Raw genomic sequence first — 23,084 nt, forward strand, 5'->3', positions numbered from 1 at the left:
AGCAGCATCCCAGGACACGGATACCTAGCAGCATCCCAGGACACGGATACCCAGCAGCATCCCAGGAAATGGATACCTAGCAGCATCCCAGGACACGGATCCAGTTGGTAACTCACTGCAAGTGGACAGATACATCATGGACCAGGGTAGTAAGAACATGGAACCCAAGTGGCATGCTGAGAAGATGCCATCCTGTTCCCGCCTAGCCATGGAGACTTGAGAGCTGAAGGCTTCTCTTCTGTGCCTGAATCCTTCACCAGGCTTCGGGGCTGGCTCTTCCCAATCACTGCTTGCTCTTAAGAGTCCTGTGATGTTACAACGCTATATCACAACCACTTCAGAGTGTCCTAGAAGGGGCCAAGACACCAAGGACTGTGCTCACCAGACCACACCTGTCTCTCCCACTCAGATGCCCTTTCCACACAGGCCGCTCCTTGCCTGACTCCGCCAAGCTGCTCTGTGTAACACGTGACCATTGACACAGGACAAGGAACTCCCTGGGAAATCCAAACAGTCTCTTTTATAGCAATATCAACATTTCCTGGATTTAACATTTCTGATGCCGTGGCTTACCGGAGCACACGCTTCCAAGTTCCACCCTCTGCCCTCTCCACAGCACAGTGGGGAGAAAGTTCCAGAAGCTACGAGCAGAGGCGCCAAATGCTCTTTCAGGGGTTTCCTCAGACAGAAAGTATGTTCTCATACATTTTTCATAATTAAATGGAAACTTGGAAAGACGCATGGGAGCTGGGCCATACACTGTCATTGTTACCTAAACTCTCTGAACAAACAAGGCGACATGTTTACTTTCTGGGAAGGCTCTGCTCAGCTGTTTCTACCTGTGACAAACACAACAGAGGCTGGAGGCTCTCCTGTGAGGCTTAGCTGTGTTTCTACCCACAGGTTACAAACCCTTGAGACATGCCAGCACTTTCCTATATGTTGATCATATTTCCAGTGAGCTGGCTACTCTGATACTCAGAAAACAAACAAACAAAAAGATAAAGGGGGGATCCTTCACAGCATCCAAAGCCAATAATGTAAACATTAACAGTGTTGGGGTATGGTGGTACACAGTGGGCATTTGGGAGGGTGGGTTAGGAGGGCCATAAGTTCAAAGCCTGCATAGGCTTCAGAGTTTAACACCTACTAAGCTAATGAGGGCAGTCAAAGCCAGCCTGGGCTATGTAGTGAGATTCTGTCTTTAAAAAAACCACACACGTGGCTGGCTGTTACCCCGCCATGAGCCCCCTTTCTTCCCAAAGATCCCTCAAGTCACTATTCCCTGGGAGGTAATGGGGATTTAGAAATGAGGGGGGCTTCTGACCCAGGCAAAAGGGAAACTGAGGCAGAATCTTCCTGACCCTTCTCCAAGTCCTTCTACAGATCCACGTAGGTCACAACCTCTGGGTGGGACCTCACCTGATGTCACTAGTGACAGCTTGTGTTTACCTTCTTCCTGTAAGCTAGGGGGGAGGGGTATGACACCTTGCTATTCATGAAGTCACCCTAGAAAGGGATCCTTCAAGAAGTAGATGAGGCCGAGACTAAGACACCTCACTGCGCACAAATGAAATCTTCCCCAGCGCCTTCGGGATGACCATCTTGAGGCTCCCATACAGCTAGAGCGTCTGGAAGTGGGAAGCTGCTTCAGGTAATGTTTTAAGTTGCCAAGCCAGCGATAGCAGCACTTCAGACTGTCACTTTTTATAATGTTTGCCTATAAACTTTTCCCGTGTGGTTTCTGAAATGGCGCCCGACTGCAAACAGAGAACAGATGGGCGTCCAAGTCCTGCCCGGGCCAATCATCTCCCGCAGATCACATGGCAGCTTCTCACCGGGCAGAGAGAAGGACCACTTCTGCCAACCACCTCTGGGGCAACAAATCACCCCGCACCACACCAAGCCACTTCTAGGGGTTCCCCAGAATGACTTCTTTGTCAGTGTCTAAAGGATCTGAGTTAAAGATACAGTGGGGTACCCCAAACAGCCCCACTTAGGGGGTCTTGCCGCAAGGCACAATCTGATCCCAAAACACATTCTTCTAGAAGGAACAAAGCAGAATCAGAATAGATTCACCTAGAAGAGGAAGTACAAGGACGAAAGGGGACGATGAGGAGAGAAGAGGGGAGAGGAGGGAGGAGGGAAAGGCGAGGAGAGTGGTGGAGGAGAAGACACAGCCTCAGCAGGCATGTCCTGTCAAGGGACTGGGCTGCCCAGCTAAGCCGTCCCCAGCCCAGAAGGACTGCACAGGAATCCCGGGACGAGGACAATACCATGGCCCGGCACTCTCCCAGACGGTGCCATCTAATACAAGACAAATAAACAGCAAAGCCACAGGACTGCCAAAAGCCTTGACGGAGAATGGGGACCGAGCTGCCAAATGTCACTGCAAAGTCACAGGACACTGGGTTCATAACAGGGGAGTGGCAATGGGTTGACCCACTCTGCCCTCCGAGCCATAAAGATGCCCTGCCACTCCATGGGCCTGGTGAGCTGTGGTCACTGGCCACGGAACAGTGTACAGAAATTGAAAGGCTCTTTGTAACTTCGAATCAAGGACGCCCAGAATGCACAGCACATGGTACCGAAATGCCCACCTAGGTTTTTAGAAACCGGTGGCACTTGGCAAGACTGGGACCTTGGAAGAGCCTCCCCAGGATTTTTTTTTTTTTTTTTTTGCATGGCACTGTCAGCATGGAGCTGGCACCAGAGTTCGGTATAAGGATATTAAGGACAATGGGGTCCTTTGGTGGTGTCAGGAAGAACCTCCTCGCTAGCCTTGTCCCCAGACACAAAGACGACACCCCAGAGCTGGCTGCTGCAGCTCCTACTCTTTCAAAGCTTCCCCTTTACAAGTGCCAACTCGCACAACCTGATAGCATCCTTATAAGGCCTCTGCACAACTCATCCTGAAAGAGAGGAAGGGGGCCAACACCCACACAGGACAAAGATGGAAGTTTTCAACCTCAAGAAATACGGCTGCATAAAAAATGGGGGGTGGGGGGCAAGATGGTAAGGCTAGGGAGGGGAGAGAGGTGGGAAGGCTGCCCAGGCTCTTTGTTTACAACCAAATGCTGGAGCATCCCTTCAGACACATTCCTGTCAGCATCACCCCCACCAATAGCTACCTCAGCTGCAGTAGTCGGGCAGCCCCAGGAACTCCGGGCTGGCTCAAGCCGCCCATCAGAGAGGACTGGAAGGTAACAAATGTTTCAATATGGGAACCATTACATATTTCGTATTTAGGCACACCCCTCGTAATTTAGGTTTGGCTTTGAGAAACAGGGTGAACAGCCCTCCATGTTTGAAAGAAATTATGCCTGAGCCCAGGAGAAAATAAAAATGCAGAAAAGGCAAAAGGGCCTAAGAAGGCCCTCGCTGGGGAGTGAATCACTGTGTCAGCCAATACCTGGACTCAAAGTGGCAGCGGCTTCACTCCCTACCCACCTGTACCCCTCTCCCACCCAATCCTGTCATGTGACAATCATGTCCAAGTGACAGAGGCGCCTGGTCACAACATACACATACTCAATTCATACACTCCCAAGACTGAAATTCCCACTGGGCCACCAAGACACAAGGAGAGATCAAATCTGCGCAGCGACACAAATCCCCTAGCTTTGCTTGAGCAAGAACTGCAAAATGGAACCTTTTGTTCTGAGCCTATATCCCAGAGAATGCAGCCATCAGATTCCATAGCACCCAGGAAGTAGAAACTGGCATTACAAGTTATGTCAAAGTGCCTAGCACTCGTGGCTCAGAGGCACAAAGAGGAGTCTGTATCTGAGGTCTGGCCAGCCAGGCCCAGGCCTCCTGCGTCCTGAAGGCACACTTGCAAGAGAAAGCACAGGCTTGCTAAGTCTGCAGGACTCCTTAGGATGCACTATTCCCAAACCTTGCAGGATCCACAGGCAGACGAAGGCCCCGGGCCAGGGATCTGTTGCATCTCATGTGGGGCCAGGTTGCTGCTCCCGTAGCTACAACATCAAGGAACGGCGTAGGGGCTCCTAAAGAGGCAAAAGCCTGAATGGAAGATACCCAACCTATAATAATACAGTCTCTCTAGGAAATCAATTTACATCATTACCTGAGTACCACATTCCCCCCTTTCCTCTCTCCCCCTAGTTCATTCACATGGTGGCTTGCCTAGCCAGATGGTACTGTCTGTTCTCTGTTCCCTGTACCCAAACTGCTACTCTGCCTGAGAGGTTCCTGTGCTGTTTTCAAAACCCAAGTGTCTCCTCTATAAGATTTCCAGTTTCCCATTATGACACATGCCGTCACCCCATCCCCATGACGTCACAGCCTATGTTTTATCCATGTAGAACACGGAGACATAGTCACTCACACCCAACTGTCTCATGGAGACATTCCGAGAAGGTGGGAGGAAGGAAAATGAACTCAATGACTTAGGTTTATCCTGCATAAGGACCTCCACCCAGCGTCAGCCTCTGGCATAGACTGAGTGCTCCAGGGCTCCCAGCTAAGGATGGCACTGCCAGCTCAGAAACCCTTTGTCCAAAGACCAAAGCTTGCTGCTGTCCAGAATGAACATGATCATGCTGAACGGTCCCCTCCATCCCTGAGACACCAGCAAGGCCAGCTGCTGGCCAAGGGTGGCACAAAGAGAGAACCCAAGGGCCGGGCGTTGTGGCGCACGCCTTTAATCCCAGCACTCGGGAGGCAGAGGCAGGTGGATTTCTGAGTTCAAGGCCAGCCTGGTCTACAAAGTGAGTTCCAGGACAGCCAGGGCTATACAGACAAACCCTGTCTTGAAAAACACCCCCCCAAAAAAAAATTAAAAAGAGAGAACCCAAGGCTTTCTGGTAAGTCCCTCACTGACCCTGATGTGAGGAGCACACCCAGCGGAAGCACTCTGTGCACAGTAGGGCAAGTGCTCTACCTGAAGCTCTGCCCCAGCCGGGAGCCACCTGGGGCTTGGTTTTATGGGTCACAACCTGATTCTAACAGGTCAGGAGATGAGTCAGCAGAGGGTTTAGATGGCCCCACGAGAATATCCACTTGCATGCCTCTGACTCCAAACCAGGGCTTTCTTTCAAGTGAACAAATCTGTCACATCTTATACACGCGGCTTTCCTACGCGAGGATTCCTGCAAAGTTCTCAAGTGGAACTAAACATCTACAGGTCCTGAAGGCTCCGTCTCATACAGAGCAGGCGTAATACCTGCTACAAGAAGCCGGTTGGGTCAAAAGGCCTACAGTTTCCTGTACCTTTGGGGGCTGGGCTGACAGATAGCTCAGTCCATAAAGTGCAAGCATGACTTTAATTCTTCAGAACCCACATTTAAAAAAAAAAAAATCTAGTTGTGATGAGTGAGACAGATACATCTCATCTCTAGGGGGCCTGCTCACCAGCCAGCTTAGCCTAAGTGGTAAGCTCCCGGTCAGGGAGAGACCCTGTCAATAAAACCAACGTGGACAACACCTGCACACCTGCTATTCATCCACTCAATGAATACACACACCCGATTACAGCCTGGTTCCTACAGGAAGTCCCTAGAGCATTAGGCTACGTTATCATAGGCCCTTGGATGCTACAAAGAAGGCCCTAACACCAAACTACAGACAGGCCCAAGAACCACAGTGCCTAAAGCAGCTAAAGCTTGGGGATCTGCTTGCCATGAACTAGGGCAGGTGCTCCAAGGCCGAACTGCATTCCAGAGGCAAGTTCAGGGGAGGACTTCATGTTGCCTGTGGCTCTCTAGAAGCTGTGTCTGGAACAAGCTCACCTCTCTGACGCTGAGATAAATATTCAATAAATGGCATACACTCAAGTGGAGATATTTGCCCTCTAATTTCCCTTAAGCGGCAGATCGATGCCCAAATCCTATATGACATTTTCCTTGTTCAGAGCAGCTCCTCCCTTCTCTGCTTGGTAAGTACTTTCTGAATAAAGGAATAGTTTTCAAGTGCCCTGGCTACAAAAGCAAGGTTAAGAGTTCTCCCTAGAGGGCAAGGCTGCCTCCTGCTTTTCTGACTCTACACCTTGGGGGGTTGGGGGGGGTATTGTTTAGCAAGTTTATTTAAAGGGCTTGGCCTTTCTCTGCTCAGCGGGGACCCCAGTTATAACACCATTCAGAGACTGCAGATGTGTCCCCAGGACCAGACCCCTCCAAAGCTTCCCAGCCAATTGCAAAAGGAAGGGCCAGCAGCTGGAGATGGGGGGGGGGGGGACAGATGGCCTTCCTCTCAGAATGGGTTTGATCCTGTGGTTGGGGCTCAGTTAGCTCAGGCCTGCAAGGAAGCTGGAAGGGAATGGTCAGCAAGTAGCTGGACAGCAATGACCTCATAGAAATCTGCTTTCATGAGAGGACAGGGATCGTCCTAGAGCTGGGGGACACACCATCCCAGCTGGTTAATACCACAGGACCTAGAAAGGCAGGCCAGAGCCAGAAGGATCACATTTCTGTAGTGTTTTGCGGGAGGTGGGGGGCGGGGGAGGAGAAGGAAGGACCCTCTGTCTGGGGATGCCATCCAGGAGGAATGGAAGCCGCATCGGCTTGGAAGCTCCAAATTGCACCAGCATGGTTAACCTTTCTCTCCTGCCCTGCAGACCTCAGATCTGCCTGGAGGGGAAGGCTTTCAGAGAGCAAACAAATCTGAAGAGTGGCTCCCTTCAGACTTTGCCACCGCCACCGAGTCTAGGAAGATCCAGGCGAGGTGCCCAAACATTGTGGCTTCCCGAGGACAAGGTGTGTCACTGTGCCAGGCAAGGAAGTCATCATTACTCTGCCCAATGGCCTCTCAGCCCTGGCCATTTCCTTGCCTCCAGGATGGCTAAGCAAGAAAGCCATCAGGGTGAAGTACCAGGAAAGAGACGTCAAGGAGTAGCTATGGCCGTGGTGCAGCTTCCTTGGACTGGCCACCCCTTCAAGGGTGAACACTTTTTTCTACAACAAAGATGAGATGGGAACTGGCTAGAGTGGTGCCTGCCTGTAATCCCAGCAATCAGGAGGTAGACAGGAGAATCGGACGTTCAAGGTCTACATGAGATTCTAGGTCAACCAATCAACCAAGAAGTTGGGAAACTAACTCAAAGGGAACTAATTACCCTGTGACTAGAAAAGTGCATCTATAGATGGCATCTTCTCTCTACCAGCTTGGGAAGGGGTCGTCATATGCAAGAGCTGTACAGCTCTGAGGGAAGCTGATGTGGGTGGGCCTTTCCCTTCAGCACTGATCCTGCCTTACTTCATACCTGCAGACTCTGAGCGTCCCCACCCATTTCACAAACGACCTCTACAAAGATCTGTATCCTAGTCCGTCACAGTCACCTCCATACCCAGCTGCGACCAGAGGTCATTCTTTTTTTTTTTTTTTTTTTTGATTTAAAGTCACCAAAGGGAGCTTTGGTGGCTTTTAAAACGGCTTCATTTCCTGACTTCTTTTGCCCCTAGGGCCACACTTCTCGTTCTTNGCACTGATCCTGCCTTACTTCATACCTGCAGACTCTGAGCGTCCCCACCCATTTCACAAACGACCTCTACAAAGATCTGTATCCTAGTCCGTCACTGTCACCTCAATACCCAGCTGAGACCAGAGGTTATTCTTTTTTTTTTTTTTTTTTTTTTTAAAGTCACCAAAGTGAGCTTTGGTGGCTTTTAAAACGGCTTCATTTCCTGACTTCTTTTGCCCCTAGGGCCACACTTCTCGTTCTTGGAATTTTTTTCTTTTCCTTTTTCCTCCTGGGGGAGAGGGGAGGAGACAGAGATGGAGAGAAGATAGGGGAGTCCCTAATCTCTGGAGAAAAGTTCCGGGAAAGGGCCTCCACACCTGTCATTTCCATGACCACAGCCTGAAGGAGTTCCAGGTAGCCCTGTGCAGGTGGCCTTTGATTTCCCACCTTGTTGCAAAAAGGCAGGAATGCTGGAAGGAGAAGCTTGAAATGCTACCGAAACAGCAACTCAGTGAAGCTAAGGGCTGGAGGACCTGGGGAAAGGAAGATCTAAGGACGAGGAGCCATCAGGAAGGAGCAAGGAGGCCCTTCTTGTTCTGAGCTCTTGTCCAGTGGCTCAGTGGCTCAGCATAAGTCACCATCTAGGACTCTGTGCTGTGTCCCACTGGTCCCCGTGGTAGCAGAGGGTATGGACCAATTCCCTACATAGCACCAGAACTACAGAATATAAGTGCCAGAAAACTTTTATTGCCTGAAACTCTTCTTCAAAGGACTTAAGGAAGGGAGGGGGGTGAGGGAAAAAAACAGAATCGGCCAGCCTGTCCTCTGAAGTTTAATGTCCAAAGTAGGGGTGAAAAAAAAAAAACCAACAGGGGTGCCCAACACTCCATCAAATATCCTCTTGCTGAGGAAGGAGAAATGAACTGTGAAATCCATCTTCCACCAATAAATTCACCTAAAGGGTGGGTGTGTGGTCACTGTGAAGTTGTCCGGAAACCACAGCATCTCTAAGAACTGCAAAAATTTTATTCATGAAATGGGAACCTGGGATCTGCCTGTTTGTTGGGAGGGGGCCATCTGTCAACATCCCTAGCGCATGTGAGCCGCTTACAGGCACTTAGTAAAGGCCTGGCACTCTCAGCCTCAGCACCTCCAACATCATTATCGCAAGGTTCACAGAGTGAAGAGCAGGAGCTCAGGCGTCCTCATGGAAACCATCATTAGCCCAAGGACTGAGTTGAAGGACACGATCTCACCCTGAGCCTCTGCCATCACAAGCCCCTCCTAGAGGAACCATGCATACGAATGCCCAGCTCTTCCACTAGTCTGGACCCCAGCGCAGTTCTGTGAGCTCCCTGACATGCAGCTCACCAGAAGCCCAGCACCTAGCTCCCCTGGCAGGCAAGTGGAAGATGCCATTACAGGAGAAGATGGCAAAAGGCAAGCACCACCTGCGAAGGTGGGCGGGTTCTTCTCTGGCTTGGACAGGGCACAACACACTATAACACACACACCCAACACACCCAACCAAGCTCACACCAACCTCTCCACCACCCTTCACTGGCCTACGTCGATCCTTTGGAAACCTCAAACAGAGGACTCTCCTGCCAAAATATACCCATGGCAGGACATATTCTCACTATGTGCTGTTTGGCTATGGTTGACTTCCTTAAAAAAGAAAGGGGAAAAAAAGTCAACCTTGAACACCTAGACTGTAAGCAGATAAAGGGTCACATGTCTAAACACCAGGGGGCTTGCAAAAACCCAAGAGAACAAAAAAGAGTTGGATAAAGGAAGGCCTAACATCTGAAAATTTGACATTAACCATTATAGATTACAAGGCAAGCATCATATTAGGTCTTTGAGATGCGGGTTTTATTTACTCTGACAAAGGCATGGGGTGGGAGGAAATGAGGACTTACCCTGCACCCGGGCTGGGCTGGGAACTACAGTCCAGTTTGTATTCAACCTGCACAATTTAGACAGATATTATCTTGGAATTTCAACTGGGTTATCTCACTTGACTGAGGTCAAGTAGATAGTAGACACATTCAAACTCAGCTCCCAAGGGCGGTTTCCTATGAGACTGTACCTCCGGAAAGCATACTATTCAAAACAACTTTACTAGTTTCTACTTAAAATTTTAAATCAAATGCCAGATCAGAATTCCTTAGTCTTTAAAGACCTGAGTGGTTTTAAATCTGAAACATGTATCCATACAGGCTACATATTCAGCAAGGTACCTGCTACAATCAGCTAAGCAACAGTCTCAGTGGAAATCCAAAGGGTTGGGGTAGAACAGGGGAGAGGCAGCTTGAAGCAAGCCTCGTGACTCTAGGGCTAGCCAACTGTGAGCTCTCAGTGTGACTGTGAAGGGTTTCCAAAGAGAATAAACTTGACAGAGATCTCTAGTCTCAAAGATCTCCTTTCAATCCGTAACAAGCACACCAATTTGGCCATTTTCGGTGTTAAATACCTTTAAAACACTTGGTCACATAAGGGGGGTGGGGGAGGGACCAGTATTTGTAAACTGCCAGGTATAAGAAGTGAAAAACAAGTTCCAGGGTTAGGAAACAATGCGTTGATTTCCTTAGTGCTCAGGATTGAGATGTCTCGGGAACGTGCTACATAAATAACACACAAATAAACATATGGCCAGGTTCTCCTTCCTGAATCTGTCAGCATCCTCCTTAGGAGCTATTTTTAACATCCTCATAAAACATGGTCACCATAACCTGAAATTCTCTCTGTCCAGAAACGGCTTGGGATTCATGATTCTTTAGTTGGACAAGAAGTTAAAGAGAAGGTATGTGACAGTTTAGCTCCCTGACTTGACCCAGTCAAGAGCAAGCAAGTGGACTCCCATTTATTCTCAAAGTGTAAAAAGTCCACAAAGTTCATCTTTACCTACGGTGGCTTCAAGCAAGCAAGCAGCACATTCCACGTTTAACCACAGGATTGGTGAAGACCACTGGGTGCTAACTCAGGACCCATGCGGCAGGTCACAACCACATAGATAACTCTATTTCCAGGGGATTGCATGTCCTCTTCTGGTCTCTGCAAGCACTAGACATACACATGGTACACATACATACACACATGCAGGCAAAACACATGTACATGTAACAATAAGTAAACCATAAAATCCGAGCCCAAGTTTTTCAAAATTATAGAAAATCGAGATGCATGCTCTTCAAGGATGCATTAGAACATTTAGGAGTGGAAGTTGAGGTAGGGGGGAATTGAAAGTTCTAGACCAACCTGGGCTACAGGGCAAATCTCAAGCCAGTCTGTGGGAGATGCCCATCTAAAAAAAATAAATAAATAAACCACCAACTACCAGCTCAACAAAAGAATGATCATAGTTAGTCCTGACGGTTAAATACACTTTCGTAAAACTACAACTTCAAGCTTTCGGTGTGTGTGTGTGTGTGTGTGTGTGTGTGTGTGTGTGTGTGGTCCTGGCACTCACTCTGTAGACCAGGCTGGCCTCAATCTCAAAGAGCCACCTGCCTCTGCCTCCCTAGTGTTGGGATTAAAGGTGTGCACCATTGCCTTGCTCACCAACTGTAGTTTAAGAAAAAGCTACTACTAAACACCTTTAGTCATCAGTGGTACTACCATCTTGGATTTTTTTTTTCCCATCATTCTCTACAAAGCCACAAAGACAGTAAGGGCAAGGGCAGCCCATGTGAGAAGGGCATCTTCAGGCAACAGTAGGTCAGAGGCTCTGGATCCGCCAGCACCTGGAGATAAAGACAATCAGGAGCACTTCCCTGTGGGTGTTGGGGACCCAACACTGGTCCTCTGCAAAAGGAGGAAGTGCTCTTAATCACAGGATCATCGCTTGCTCCAGCCCCTCCAGGGACAGTTCTGCACAGGAAACCCATAATTATCTGTAAAATAGCCTGCAGCATCCTTCCCCCACAATAACTCCTCGCTGCTGACCGAGACAAGACAACCCTGCTGGGTCGATCCCAGGGATTCATCAGAAATGGGAAAGTTAAGACAGACCCTGATGAAAGGGACTTAGTTGTCTTTTCATGACCACCCTAACGATGTAAGTAGCCAAACTGTCTATAAGTGTGGCACAGGGCTACTGCACGCACGGGGCTACTGCATGCACTCCACAGAGAATGTGACCATTAAACATCCCCTTCCTGTTTAAACACTACCCCAGTTATTTCATAACCATGTAATTATTCATTAAATCAGATATTGGAAACATCTCATATTGGAATGCTTGGTTGTTTGAATTCTCACCCTCAACAAAAAAAGAAGAAGAAGAAGAAGAAGAAGAAGAAGAAGAAGAAGAAGAAGAAGAAGAAGAAGAAGAAGAAGAAGAAGAAGAAGAAGAAGAAGAAGAAGANAAGAAGAAGAAGAAGAAGAAGAAGAAGAAGAAGAAGAAGAAGAAGAAGAAGAAGAAGAAGAAGAAGAAGAAGAAGAAGAAGAAGAAGAAGAAGAAAGAAAAAGAAAAAATGTTGAACTATATTGGAGCAGAAGAGATGGCTCAGTTTTTATAAGTATATATTGCTCTTGCAGAGGATCCACATTCACTTCCAGAGCCAACTCCCCGGAGTGCATCAAAAACCTCTGGCCTCCAGGGGGACCTGCACTCATGTGCACAGGCCTACACAGACCCTGCATACACCTAATTTAAAATAATTTTAAAATAAGGCTTAAAAACAGCAAAAGGTCTTTAGAGACTGGCTGAGAAGGGGTGGCTATTCTTTTAAGTAAGCGATTTAGTCTTTTAAATGATTGAAATAAACAGGCAACATAGACAGGTAGACACACACACACACACACACACACACACACACACACACACACTTGCTCTATTCAGATCAGTGGAAGCCAGCAAGAAAGAGCTATATAAATGCCAATTTTCTGGGCTGGCCAGATTTTTGCTCTCCAAGTAATATTAAACACAGTTCTTTGCCCATGAATTGTGAAATACATTATATTCTAATAAAGAATGTGTACTTCATTGTGTGTTTAACAGCATGCGCCTGCATTTGGTTTAATTGACCAAGAATAAGCCCTTGTTCCTCAGCGAAACTATCAAGTTACAGTCAATATTCACACTCACACTGAGGAACAAAAAATGCAGATAATAGGAAACACAAGACTTGTGTTAAATCATCCACTTGCACCATGCAGATATTTCTTTTTCTCTTCTTCTAACTGGCAATTAAATGTGGGGGGGGGGNGGGTGGGCTGAAACCACAGCATGTAGGATACTCTCTGACAAAGGACTTGAACAACCCTGGGGAAGAAAATAAAACCCTTCAGCAGGTCTCCACACAGACCTCACACTCACGAGGTTTCACTGGTGAACTTTATAAAGGCTCACTTCAATCCAGAACAGCATCAACCCAAAAGACTGCTCAAGAATTAGTGGGTGTTTTTAAGGCATGTAAATTACTCCCTCACTCACACCCTCACCCCACCCCCAGGCCGCCATCCCTTTGCACTTACCAGAGGGTGGGAAAGTAATTAAGGGTTTGGGGTTGGGAAAGCCCTTTTATTTTAGCTCCTACTGAGCTGGGGTAAACAGATTCCCTTAATGTCAACAATGACTTAATTAACCAGAGCAGGTGACAATGTCAGGGGGAATCTGAAAGTAAGAGCCCAGACTGGCAGTAATCAAGCTTGACTACACTGGGAACATTCAGAATATGAATCAACAGAACAGTACTTAGTATCAGGACCAACCCTCTGCAATCCTCAACTGTTGATACTGTTGTCCTTTGTCACAGGGATGGCCAGTTGGATACAATCATTTCTATTCTGAAATACCAAGTAAAGTCTTATAGACATGACTGTCTTCTTAGGTCAACTGACTTGACCCAATCCTGCTGCTGCCACTTGAGAAAGTGTCCAGAGACACACAGGATAGGATGGGAGGCGAGGACATACATTGCATGACTACATACACTGCACAGAACTACATGACTGAGCATAACATCTCCCTAGAGGGTCCAAAGGGCTCCTTAGTAGTGAGGCACAGGCTCTTTCGAGGAATTTCCTGATTAAATATTTGTCCGGCCCAATAGACATTATCTAAACTGAGCTTCTAAATTAGCAAACCAATGACTTCCATGGTAAAGCTTCAGGAGACAGAAGCTGAACTCAGTGTTAGCTGAAGTTCTGGTTGCATCAAATATGGCAGCTGGAGGGATGCACATACGCACACATTAGACACCAGAGCCTAGCATGGAGCCTAACCTCTAGCTTGATGGCTTTCTAATCACCTGGATATCAGTGGCAATGTTGGTCTAACAGACAAGGAGAGTGAGTACGGATCCTGCCAAAACCTAGCATCACCACCTCCTCCATCCAAAAGCAACGTTCATCTCAGGGTACCATGTTTGCTGCACTGAGAACTGGCACCCCCTTGTCCCCAGCTCGCTGGGGATGGAGATGGCCAAGGTCACCATCAATGCCAGGAGCTGTGCTCTCTGCTCTTTCTGTCCAGGTCACTGGTGAAAACTAAACCTCTTGAGATAGTCCTTAGAAGGCATCTGGGGACATTACTGTTCAATGACTACTGATAAAGAGATCCCACCAATCAAGGCTCTGGGATTTCTCTGCATTTTCCAAGCCTGCTTTGGTGAAGCTCCACACCTTAAGACGTTTTTCTTTTTTCTTTTCTTTCTTTTTTTTTTTTTTTTTCCTTTTCTTTTTCTTAGCATCTCCCAACTCTGGATATGATTTGAACCTCATGCAAACTCTGAGCCTAGCAAAGTGTACCCAGCGGCACTGGCAAAGTGTGACCTACAACTTCTGGGACTTCTCAGCCTCCCTCCCTAACCTTACATGTACCTACAGGTCCCCAGGTGGTGGGATCTGCTTTTAACAATGTGAGCATTGTTGGATATCAGTTCTTACACAAAGAGCCATTTGGGGGACTCCAGCCCACTGTCCTTCCTCTTCCCCACCTGTCTCCACCCTGAGAGCACAAACATCTTGTAACCTTTCTTAGGTAATTAGATGCAGTCCAGGAAACCCTCCAGGACCGTTTTCTACTCTGCAACTGAAATCAACTCACAGCAACACTGCCCCGAGAGTCCAGATGAAAAATGACAATTCTTTCCTAACCGGGGCTGTTTCTGAAGCCCACGCTGTAGGAAATCCTAGCTCAGCTTCCTTAGTTTGTGCTGAGCCACACACTCCAGGGAAAACCAGCAATTAGGAGAACATCCATTTTAATTATTAACAAAATTAAAGAAGTGCAGACCAGACTTTCAGAAACCCAATCCTTTCCCCTCACATTAAGCCCTTTGAAAACATGTCACTGTTGCAGATTACACTCTCCTGACGTCACAGGTTAAGTCACAAAGAAGTGGTTCCAGAAAAGGATGTGAGGCTCTATGCTGAACACACCTCATACACAAAACTCCTACCACATTTCCTTTCCAAAGATACCTGGTAATTTATAACATTTCCAGGCATCTGTGTGGCCCAACATCCCCCAGACTCATACACACAAAGCCAGCGAGAGTGTCTGGGTGGATCTTACTGGGGACCCATTTCTCAAGCCCTTCTCTCAGATGGGTACATAGCCCTTCTTGGGGTCATCCTTGGGGAGGTGTCCTGTCCCCCCTACAATCCCCCTGTGGATGATCACACTGCTCCTCAGGACCCTGATTCAGGGTGCATAACCACAGCAACTCAGCTGACCTGCCAGCACTCAGGACCGTGACGGACTCCAAAGCCAGCCGGCACCAGGTGGGCCCTCAGCAAACACGTTCATTAAGTGGCGATGAGTGCTGCGATCTGCAGTGTCACGCTCGGATTACCACTCAAAAAATAACTCGCCTACCAATATTCCCTCCTGATGACAGATTCCCGTGCGGCACCAAGGAGAGAGGCTTGGCCACGGACCACATCTCTGAAGGACCTGGGAGAAGGACCAGCACTTTGCCCAGCTCGGGATTTCAGCCATGTCCTCCTCACAACTAGCTTCACACATTTGCAACCAAGTGTGCAAAGCCAAACACACTAGTGAAATCTGGCGTTTCCTCGGATGGGGGAGACTCTTGGCAAATTCACTTTCCAATCTTCCCAACGTGAAACCTGCCCCCTCTGTGATGCCGGGCATAAGCACAAAGAGCTTTCACCAGCTTAAAAACCGATCAGGCGGCATGGCATGGCTCTCCGTGCTCAACTTCAGAACCTTCTTTTCTCTTAAACAATGCGAAAAGAACGTCAGCTTTCAGAGGCTGCCTATTTCCTTGAGCCAAAAGATAGTGATTCAAGGCTTTTCCCTCAGTCTAGAGGGCAACAGCAGAAGGCCACAGTCACCCTGCCAAGGTCCGTCCCCTCCAGAGTGCTGTAAGGCACTGGCTAAACAAGAACTGCCACTGCCTCCCTCCCCCAAGCACAAAGAACAGAGCAAACCAAACCACTCCACTCATCGCCTGGGAGCCAAGAGAGAGACTACCCTCCTAAGGCAGCCAGCTGAAACAGGCCTCCCATCTAAAGACCACTTCCCCCAGTCACATCCCCAAAACGACTTGGTACCCTTAAAATGACATGCAAGAACTTACCTTCTGGTTCCAAAGTGGTATCCTCAACTAAACTGAAGGAGGGCCGGGCCAGGGACAAGGTTGCCATGGTGACCAAGACCAGGCAGATGAAGCGCCCCCAGCTGACCATGGTCATGGTACCAATCCCTGGTCCTCTTCCATATCTCCACGTGGACGGTAATCCCATCTGCACACTTCTTCTGAGACCATGGGCTACCTGCGATGCCTTCAGCCCACAGGGGGCTCAGGAGCCAAGGCTCTGTGTAGGTGTCTGGTCTGTGCTCAGGCTGCTGTTGCTGTTGTTACTGCTGTTCCCGCTGCTGCTGCTGCTGCTGCTGCTGCTGCTGCTGCTGCTGCTGCCGCCACTGAAAGAGAGAGATTCAGCCAGATTCAGTCTTTCCCCCATGCCAACTTGCTTAAACCCAGATGGGATAAAACCATTTCTCAGCCTCTCAATACATTCGCAAACACATTCTTTCTCATTATCGGAAAAGCCTTCCATCCTCACCTCAGCCTCCCAGGTATTTCCAGGCTAGTTCACAAGCTGGCGTAGGCTAATCTTTTTTAAAAGCTTACTTTTAGGAGATGCAAAGATAAACCATCGCGGTGGGACCCAGCCACCCAGCTATGCAGTGTGCCGTTCTATCAAAGCTACAAGGTTGCTGAAGCAACTTGACCTTCCTTCCTTTCAAGGGCGACTGCAGAAAAACGTGAGTTTAAAACGCTGGGCTTGGCCTGACCAGCCTCATGAACTTCTCTTATCCCAGCTGGCCTTTAAGACGCAGACTGGAGGAACGGTTGGCTCTGAGAACCGCATTTCAGCTGAGCTGAGCGGCACGTCCTCGCTTCAGAACGTTTCTCAGAAAGAAAGGACACCAACAGAATCAAAGAATCTCAGGAAGGCTTCAAAAAAAAATTCCCACCAGTTTACACTTGTCAGAATTCATTTTCGAATGCAGGCGTGTATTTCAATCTTTCGCCAAGCAGCCACTTACAAAGAGTGAGTTTAATCCAACCAGGGGATTCAGAGCCTGAATTCTCTTCCACTGACTACAAGGCAGTGTACAGGCATACTAACTAAATATCTTCAACCGACGTCAAAAGGGTAAAGATACAGAGCAGATACAACCCTTGATGAATAATTCAAGATTGTATTAGTAATGGTGATGATACGTACAAGCTGCCCTGGTATGCGATTGGCCTGGGAACCTCCAATACGCTAACCTATTGGCTAAACCTCCCAAGTATCACTTACAAGGGGGCACTCAACTCACTGGATCCAAAGCAGAGACTTTCCCAAGAAAGCTTACCACAGTACAAATAACTTCATGTTTGTTCAGTGTCTTCCGGTGACTAAGCTTTGAGTCAGAATGCACGAGCTTCAGAGAATCTGCTGAAACCAAGGGCAGCAAAGGATCGCACAAAAGGATCGCTTTGGATCCTGGGATGCTCATTTTATGAGACTGGGGATGGATGAGCGTTTTAATGAAAAAGAGAGAAAGAGGAAGAGAAGTCTAATCCCGCACGCTTTTGATGCTTTCAATTATGACACAGGATTTCGACACTGCCAGAACCTCCCTGTCCTAAAATCTGTTCCTTTCGGCCTTCACTGAAACTAAAAGGCAGAGGGGACGCGCCATCTCCAAGGGGGCGGGGGGGGGGATAAGAAGCTGCTGTTTGGTTGTTTTTTAAGCACAGGTAAAATGGTATAGCTAACAACAAAAGCGCGCGCGCGCGCGTGTGTGTGTGTGTGTGTGTGTGTGTGTACACGAGCAGTTAGGTGCTCAGTGTTTTTAGACGGCTTGAAGGATTTTTGTTCCCCAAGTCTTCTTTCTTCTTAAAGCCAGGAGTCCCAAAAGATAATTCCTTGTCTATTTCTACATACCTGTCAAAGGAGAGTACACAAACATTCTCATTGATTTCCTAAGAACTTTCCGAATGCAGGTAAACTTCTCCCCTCTCCAGCAACTTTACAATCTCAGGTCCTAGTAGGTCTTACAGCAGAGTCCCTACCAGCCACGACCTAGGAGTACCTCAGCTCCAGCTGAATGAGGAAGATGGCCAGTGCCCCAGGCTGACTCAACTTAAACGTTGGTTCTTCGAAGTCCCAGTCCCAACAGGAGCCCCCTCCTCAAACCTCTGTGAGGCGAGAAGTGAAGGCGGCAGGTCTGCACAGCTCCTCACCAGAGTGGACAAAAGTGCTAAGCGACCTCCTAGGCAGGATAATTAGGTCCCAAGGCTCCGTGTTGGGAACACAGGCCCAGCATGCTGCTGGCGGCCACAATCCCAGCTTCCTGCCTTCAATACCATAATCCTTCCTGGAGGCTGAACCCCAGAGAAAGCCCCAGCGTGTTTATTTTTCCCCCTGAAAGGAGACTCTCTTCTCAGCCTACGAGGGAGGAGTCCTCACCCTCGCTCTGACGGATGGCTCTTCACGGCCACCCGCCCCTTGGGGTCATCTCCACACAAGTCTGCCTCCAAAGACAGGCAAAGTGACCGGCAGAAAGGGCCCGGCTGGTGAGCTTGCGCAGTGTTGTACACGTTTACACACTCTTCCCTGTCCTGCAAGAAGGCAGGCTAATTTAAGGCAAGCCCTGGGGGAGGGGGGGGCAGGGGTGCTGCTACCTTAAAGGGTAGTTCCAAGATACCTCAGCGGGCAGAGCAGTTGGCATTTTGTTCCCAAGTGGATTTCTCCTGGGAGAAGTCAACACTCCCAGGTTAATAATACTAAATGTAGCCCCCCCCACCCTGGTTCAAGGCTCCCTTACTTCTCCACGGGGCTGAATAGGGAAGGGAGCTGTCATGGGCTCATGGGGGGGGTAAGGGGGCCAAGGGGGAGCCCTAAACACAAGGAAACCCCAAAAATATAAGCTGTCGTAAGTAAGACCATAATCCCTGCCCTACTCTTAGTGGGTACTCCGAGCAGTTTGGGGTGCACATCGCCACCCCACTTCATTGTAGCATTTCTTTCATTTGCCAGCCTGAAATACCCTGTTTTGTCCCACTTCTTGGGGCGCTAAAGAGCTCTGAGAAATCTGCATTTTAATTGACATTCCAACGAGAGCGAGAGGGGCGCCTGATTGCTTTTCTATTCAAACTAAACAGGCTTTTCAGATGAAAATGAGTCCAGGCTGGTGGAAGATTTACAGGGATTTGGGACGCTTGGGACAATAGAGTTTTAAATGTTGATAGCGTTTCACACCAAACACATAATGGGTGCCGTGGATTTGAAAGCGAGTCTGCCTTTAAGGGTAGATTTTATTGAACTGGGGGTGGGGGGTGAAGAAGGAAGGTCTTGGGAAGTTTGAAGGGGCGCGGAGCCGAAGCCGGCCTCCCACGCCTGCCCCCTGGCCGCGAGGGTGGAAGCCTGCGCCACGCAGGGCCCTCGACCGATTCCCCCGTGCTGAAAGAATGAGCGCGCAAGTTAGAACTCGCCTGTGCTTTCAACATCTCGGCGCGGCTGCGGTCGGAGCAGCTAGGCGAACTAGGAAAAGTCGGTCCAGTTCGCCCCCTAGCCCCAGGCGCGCGGCGATCCCTCCTGCGCCAACCGCTGTGGCTGGTGAGGGATGGCCAGCACCGGAATCCCGGACCAGAGCCACTGCCTCCATAAAGGTGTCCTCCCGGCATCTCCATCCCTTTGGGAATGTTGCCTGACACACTCCAGCAGTTTCTTCCCAAGAAAGGATCTCTCATAAGGGTTTGTGTAGTACCAGGCTAGAGCTTCCAGAATCCAAGGACCAGGCACCCCAAAGATGCCCTTCCCGAACCACCGCCTATGGGCTGTGCCACTGGCAGGCGGCCCCACGGCGCGCCGGCTCTGAGCTCAAAGGAACGCGCCCAGTAGGCAGGACTGTGCCCGTCGGAGTCTGACAGGAAAGGGGTGCCAGAGGCAGAGGCAGATGTCAGCATTTGGATGGAGGTGCTGAAAGAACTCCCCCAAAGCCAGCCATCCGCATTCATCCACTCCTCCATCACCAATACAGAGACTGACAGGGCGCGCCCCCAAATAGGTTTACCCGCGCCTTCCTCCCGGGGATCCTGCGTCCCGCATCCTCCCACGGCACCCACTTTCCCGGCTGGCGAAGCTCCCAGAGGCGTTCGGCACGGCGATTACCTTGAATGGCAGCGCTCCTCTGCGCTCGGTGCTGCGCTGGAGCCCAGAGTGGATCGGGATGGAGCAGGCGATGATCTCGGAGGAAAACTCCAAAAAAGAGAACGATCCCTTGAGTCGCAGTCGGCGCCAAGGTTCCGAGGCTTCACGCGCGCCGGGGATCGCAGAACAGCGAGGACATGACGCCGGAGCTGCCCTCGGATCTGGGCAGCAGCAGAAGAAAGGACTGGAGCTTGGCTGGCGTTGTCTACTCCAAACTTTGCTGGCGAGTGGTGAACACTCGTAGCGCTCAGGAACGCTGAGGCCCGGGGGCTCACGCCCGGCCCCCGCCAGCCCGGAGAGCAGTCGCCACGCCGGGCCAGTAACACACAGGCAGCCCCCGCGCCGGAGCTCTGGCGGCCGCGCGTTTGATCGTCCGTGCGCCCGTTCCGCGCCTGCCGCCGCCGCTCGCCTCTCCCGGCGCTCTCCCCTCGCCGCCCGCGCCGCCGCCGCAGCCTCCTCGGGCGGGTCACGCCCCCCGCTGAAACCCGAGCCGTTTCCTGGACGGCGGCGCCCGCTCTGCCAATCAGCGCCGCGCGCTGGGGCAGTCCCGAGCCCCGCGCTGCCCCCGACGCCTAGCAGCCGCAAAGAGACACCCGCCAGGCAGGCGAGGGGCCCCGCCGCGCTGCCCGCAGGGGTGCACAGATGACCTCTCAGAACCCTGTTGGTGAACGGCCCCTGTACGCCTCTGCCCTAGTCCCTAGCTAGCTTTGGTGCACAGTGGATGCGTTATGTTGCTTTATGTCAAGTTAGGAAACAAATGACAGAATGCTGTGCAACTTCAGACACCCAATAGGTCTGCAGCATACTGGGGCCAGACATTTCGTGTCATGAATCTTTGAGGGTAGAAGCAGCAAATGTTCGTGGGAGATGTTGTGTTATCTTGTTCTTCTGAACAATAGACAGGGGACGTGTGTTTGGGAAACCCTCCTTTAGGAAGGGAACAAGTGAATAGGTAATTGTACTTAATCCGCACATCTGCCTGCAGAGTAACATACCCAGATTCTGACAAGAAAACTGAAGATCGGAGAGGTTAACACAACTGGCTCCTGGATGAGCCCTTTAATGTGGCTGCCTTGGGAAAAGCCAAAATCTACGACAGAAAACATCTTTAATAGTATGAATGTAGATTAACATAAAGAAATCCAAAGGAGGGCTGGAGATGGATCAGCAGTTCAGAGTGTTTCCTGCCTTCTAGAGGCCAGAAGCCAGTTGCTGGCATAATATCAGTCACTCACAATGGCCTGTAACCTCAGTTGCAGGCATCCAAAGCCTCTGGTCTCCTTAGGAAGCTGCACTCGTGAAACACAAAGACACATGCGCATAGTTTAAAAATAAAAATAAATATTTAAAAGAAATTGAGGCTGGAAAATGGCTCCGTAGTTTAAGAGTACTGCCAGAGACTGGTTCAATTCCCAGCATCCACTTGCTGGCTTACAACCACCTCTAAGTCCAGTTCCAGGGGTCCTGACGCCCTCTTCTGGCCTCCAAGGATACTGCATGCACCATGTGCAGACACATTCAAGCAAGCATCCATACCAATCAAATAAAATGAAAATTAATTAATTAATTAATTAATAGAAAGAAAGAAAGGAAGGAAGAAAGAAAGAAAGAAAGAAAGAAAGAAAGAAAGAAAGAAAGAAAGAAAGAAAGAAAGAAAGAAAGAAAGAAACAAAGAAGAAGAAAAGAAATCTGAAAGTGTCTAGAGAAGTATTGGAGGTATAGCCTAGTGGTAGAACTCTTGCCTTGCATGTCAAGACCCTGTGTCTAATCTCCATGCCCACTAAGAAAGAAACAAAGAAAGAAACAAAGAATCAGAAACAGAAGACATACTCACTCTACCAGAACCAAGTCATCTGATCTTGAGCCAATTGGATTCTCTCTCTGACTCCTACACTCTCCCGTTGCAAAGCAGGATTCAACTAAATGTCAGGCCGGGTTGTAATGATTGGCATCTCCCATTTGTCTCTCCCACTAGACTAGCTTGAGATCATTTATCTTTCACTACACATTCCCTTTCTCTCATTCAACCCTTGAGAAATTGTGCTTAAAATTCAAGGCCATATACATTGTAATCCTAGCACTCAGAAGTGTGAGGCAAGAGGATTGCCATGAGTTCAGGGCCAACTTGGTCTACATAGTAAGTTTGAAGCCACCTACATTTTTGTCTAAATAAATTAAATCTTAATTATTGGATCAATTATTGAGGTCCCAGACCTCGCATGATAAAGAAAAGTTCGGGAGTTTGAAAACAGTTTCAGGTACATGCTGAGTTTGTGTCAGCCCTGGGCTATCTAAGACCCTGGCTCAAAAAGGTCACTAAGTTCAGAAAAGCCTTAGATTTTCTCTGGTGCCTAAAGACAAACAAAGCCAGACAGTAAAGCCCACCTGGGAAACAGGTTTGGAAGAGGAGATGTACCAGAATCCCTAATATTTTATGTTATGCTATTTACACTCGCGATTCCTCAGGCCCCACATGATTAGCAGATCATCTTTGTTCACAGCACAGCCTGGGAAACTTTTATGCACATCACTAAGAAGCAAGGAGTAGCAACTCCATGTTCAATGCCTCAGGCGAATACTTATGAAATTAGAATTTGAAAATTCAACAAAAAATAACAGCCGGATTTCCAAACGAAAAGATCTGTTTATGTTTAGTGGAAAGGGGTGTGTTTTGGATGAGTTCTGTGGCCTGAGTAGGAACACCTCAGCCAGGTGACACTGAGCCATTCACTGGGGGGTGTCAGTGTGTGCTCATCCCCTGACCTGAAGTCACAAGGGAAAGGCTACGGCCTTGCTCCAGGCTGGCACTTGTATCTTTATGATCCCCACTGATGGGAAACTCCGGGTCTCAGGACAGAGCTCTTTCCCTACTGCAGTGGGTCCACCATCCATTGAAAGTGAGGTTAACACATTCTCACATAAATTAATGGCCCAGGAAGCCGTTGTCCCTGTCCCCCACCCCATTCATCTCTAGCTT

General features: G+C 49.1%; 1 protein-coding gene across 13 annotated transcripts in view; it reads right to left on the reverse strand.

Moving 5' to 3' along the window:
* Window positions 1-20,516, reverse strand: part of Fgfr2 (fibroblast growth factor receptor 2) — a 103,779-nt gene extending 83,263 nt beyond the window's left edge. For all 13 annotated transcript variants that reach the window (XM_029533840.1, XM_029533770.1, XM_021204910.2 and 10 more), the window contains exons 1-2: window positions 20,069-20,516; window positions 15,976-16,319 (exon numbers count right to left, since the gene is read on the reverse strand). In XM_029533840.1, coding sequence (XP_029389700.1) covers window positions 15,976-16,141 — 166 coding nt within the window. In that variant the 5' untranslated portion in view covers window positions 16,142-16,319; window positions 20,069-20,516. The remainder of the gene's footprint in view (window positions 1-15,975; window positions 16,320-20,068) is intronic.
* Window positions 20,517-23,084: the final 2,568 nt, after the last annotated feature.

Source organism: Mus pahari, chromosome 1 (assembly GCF_900095145.1).
Source record: "Mus pahari chromosome 1, PAHARI_EIJ_v1.1, whole genome shotgun sequence".
In the NCBI taxonomy this organism is placed as follows: Eukaryota; Metazoa; Chordata; class Mammalia; order Rodentia; family Muridae; genus Mus; species Mus pahari.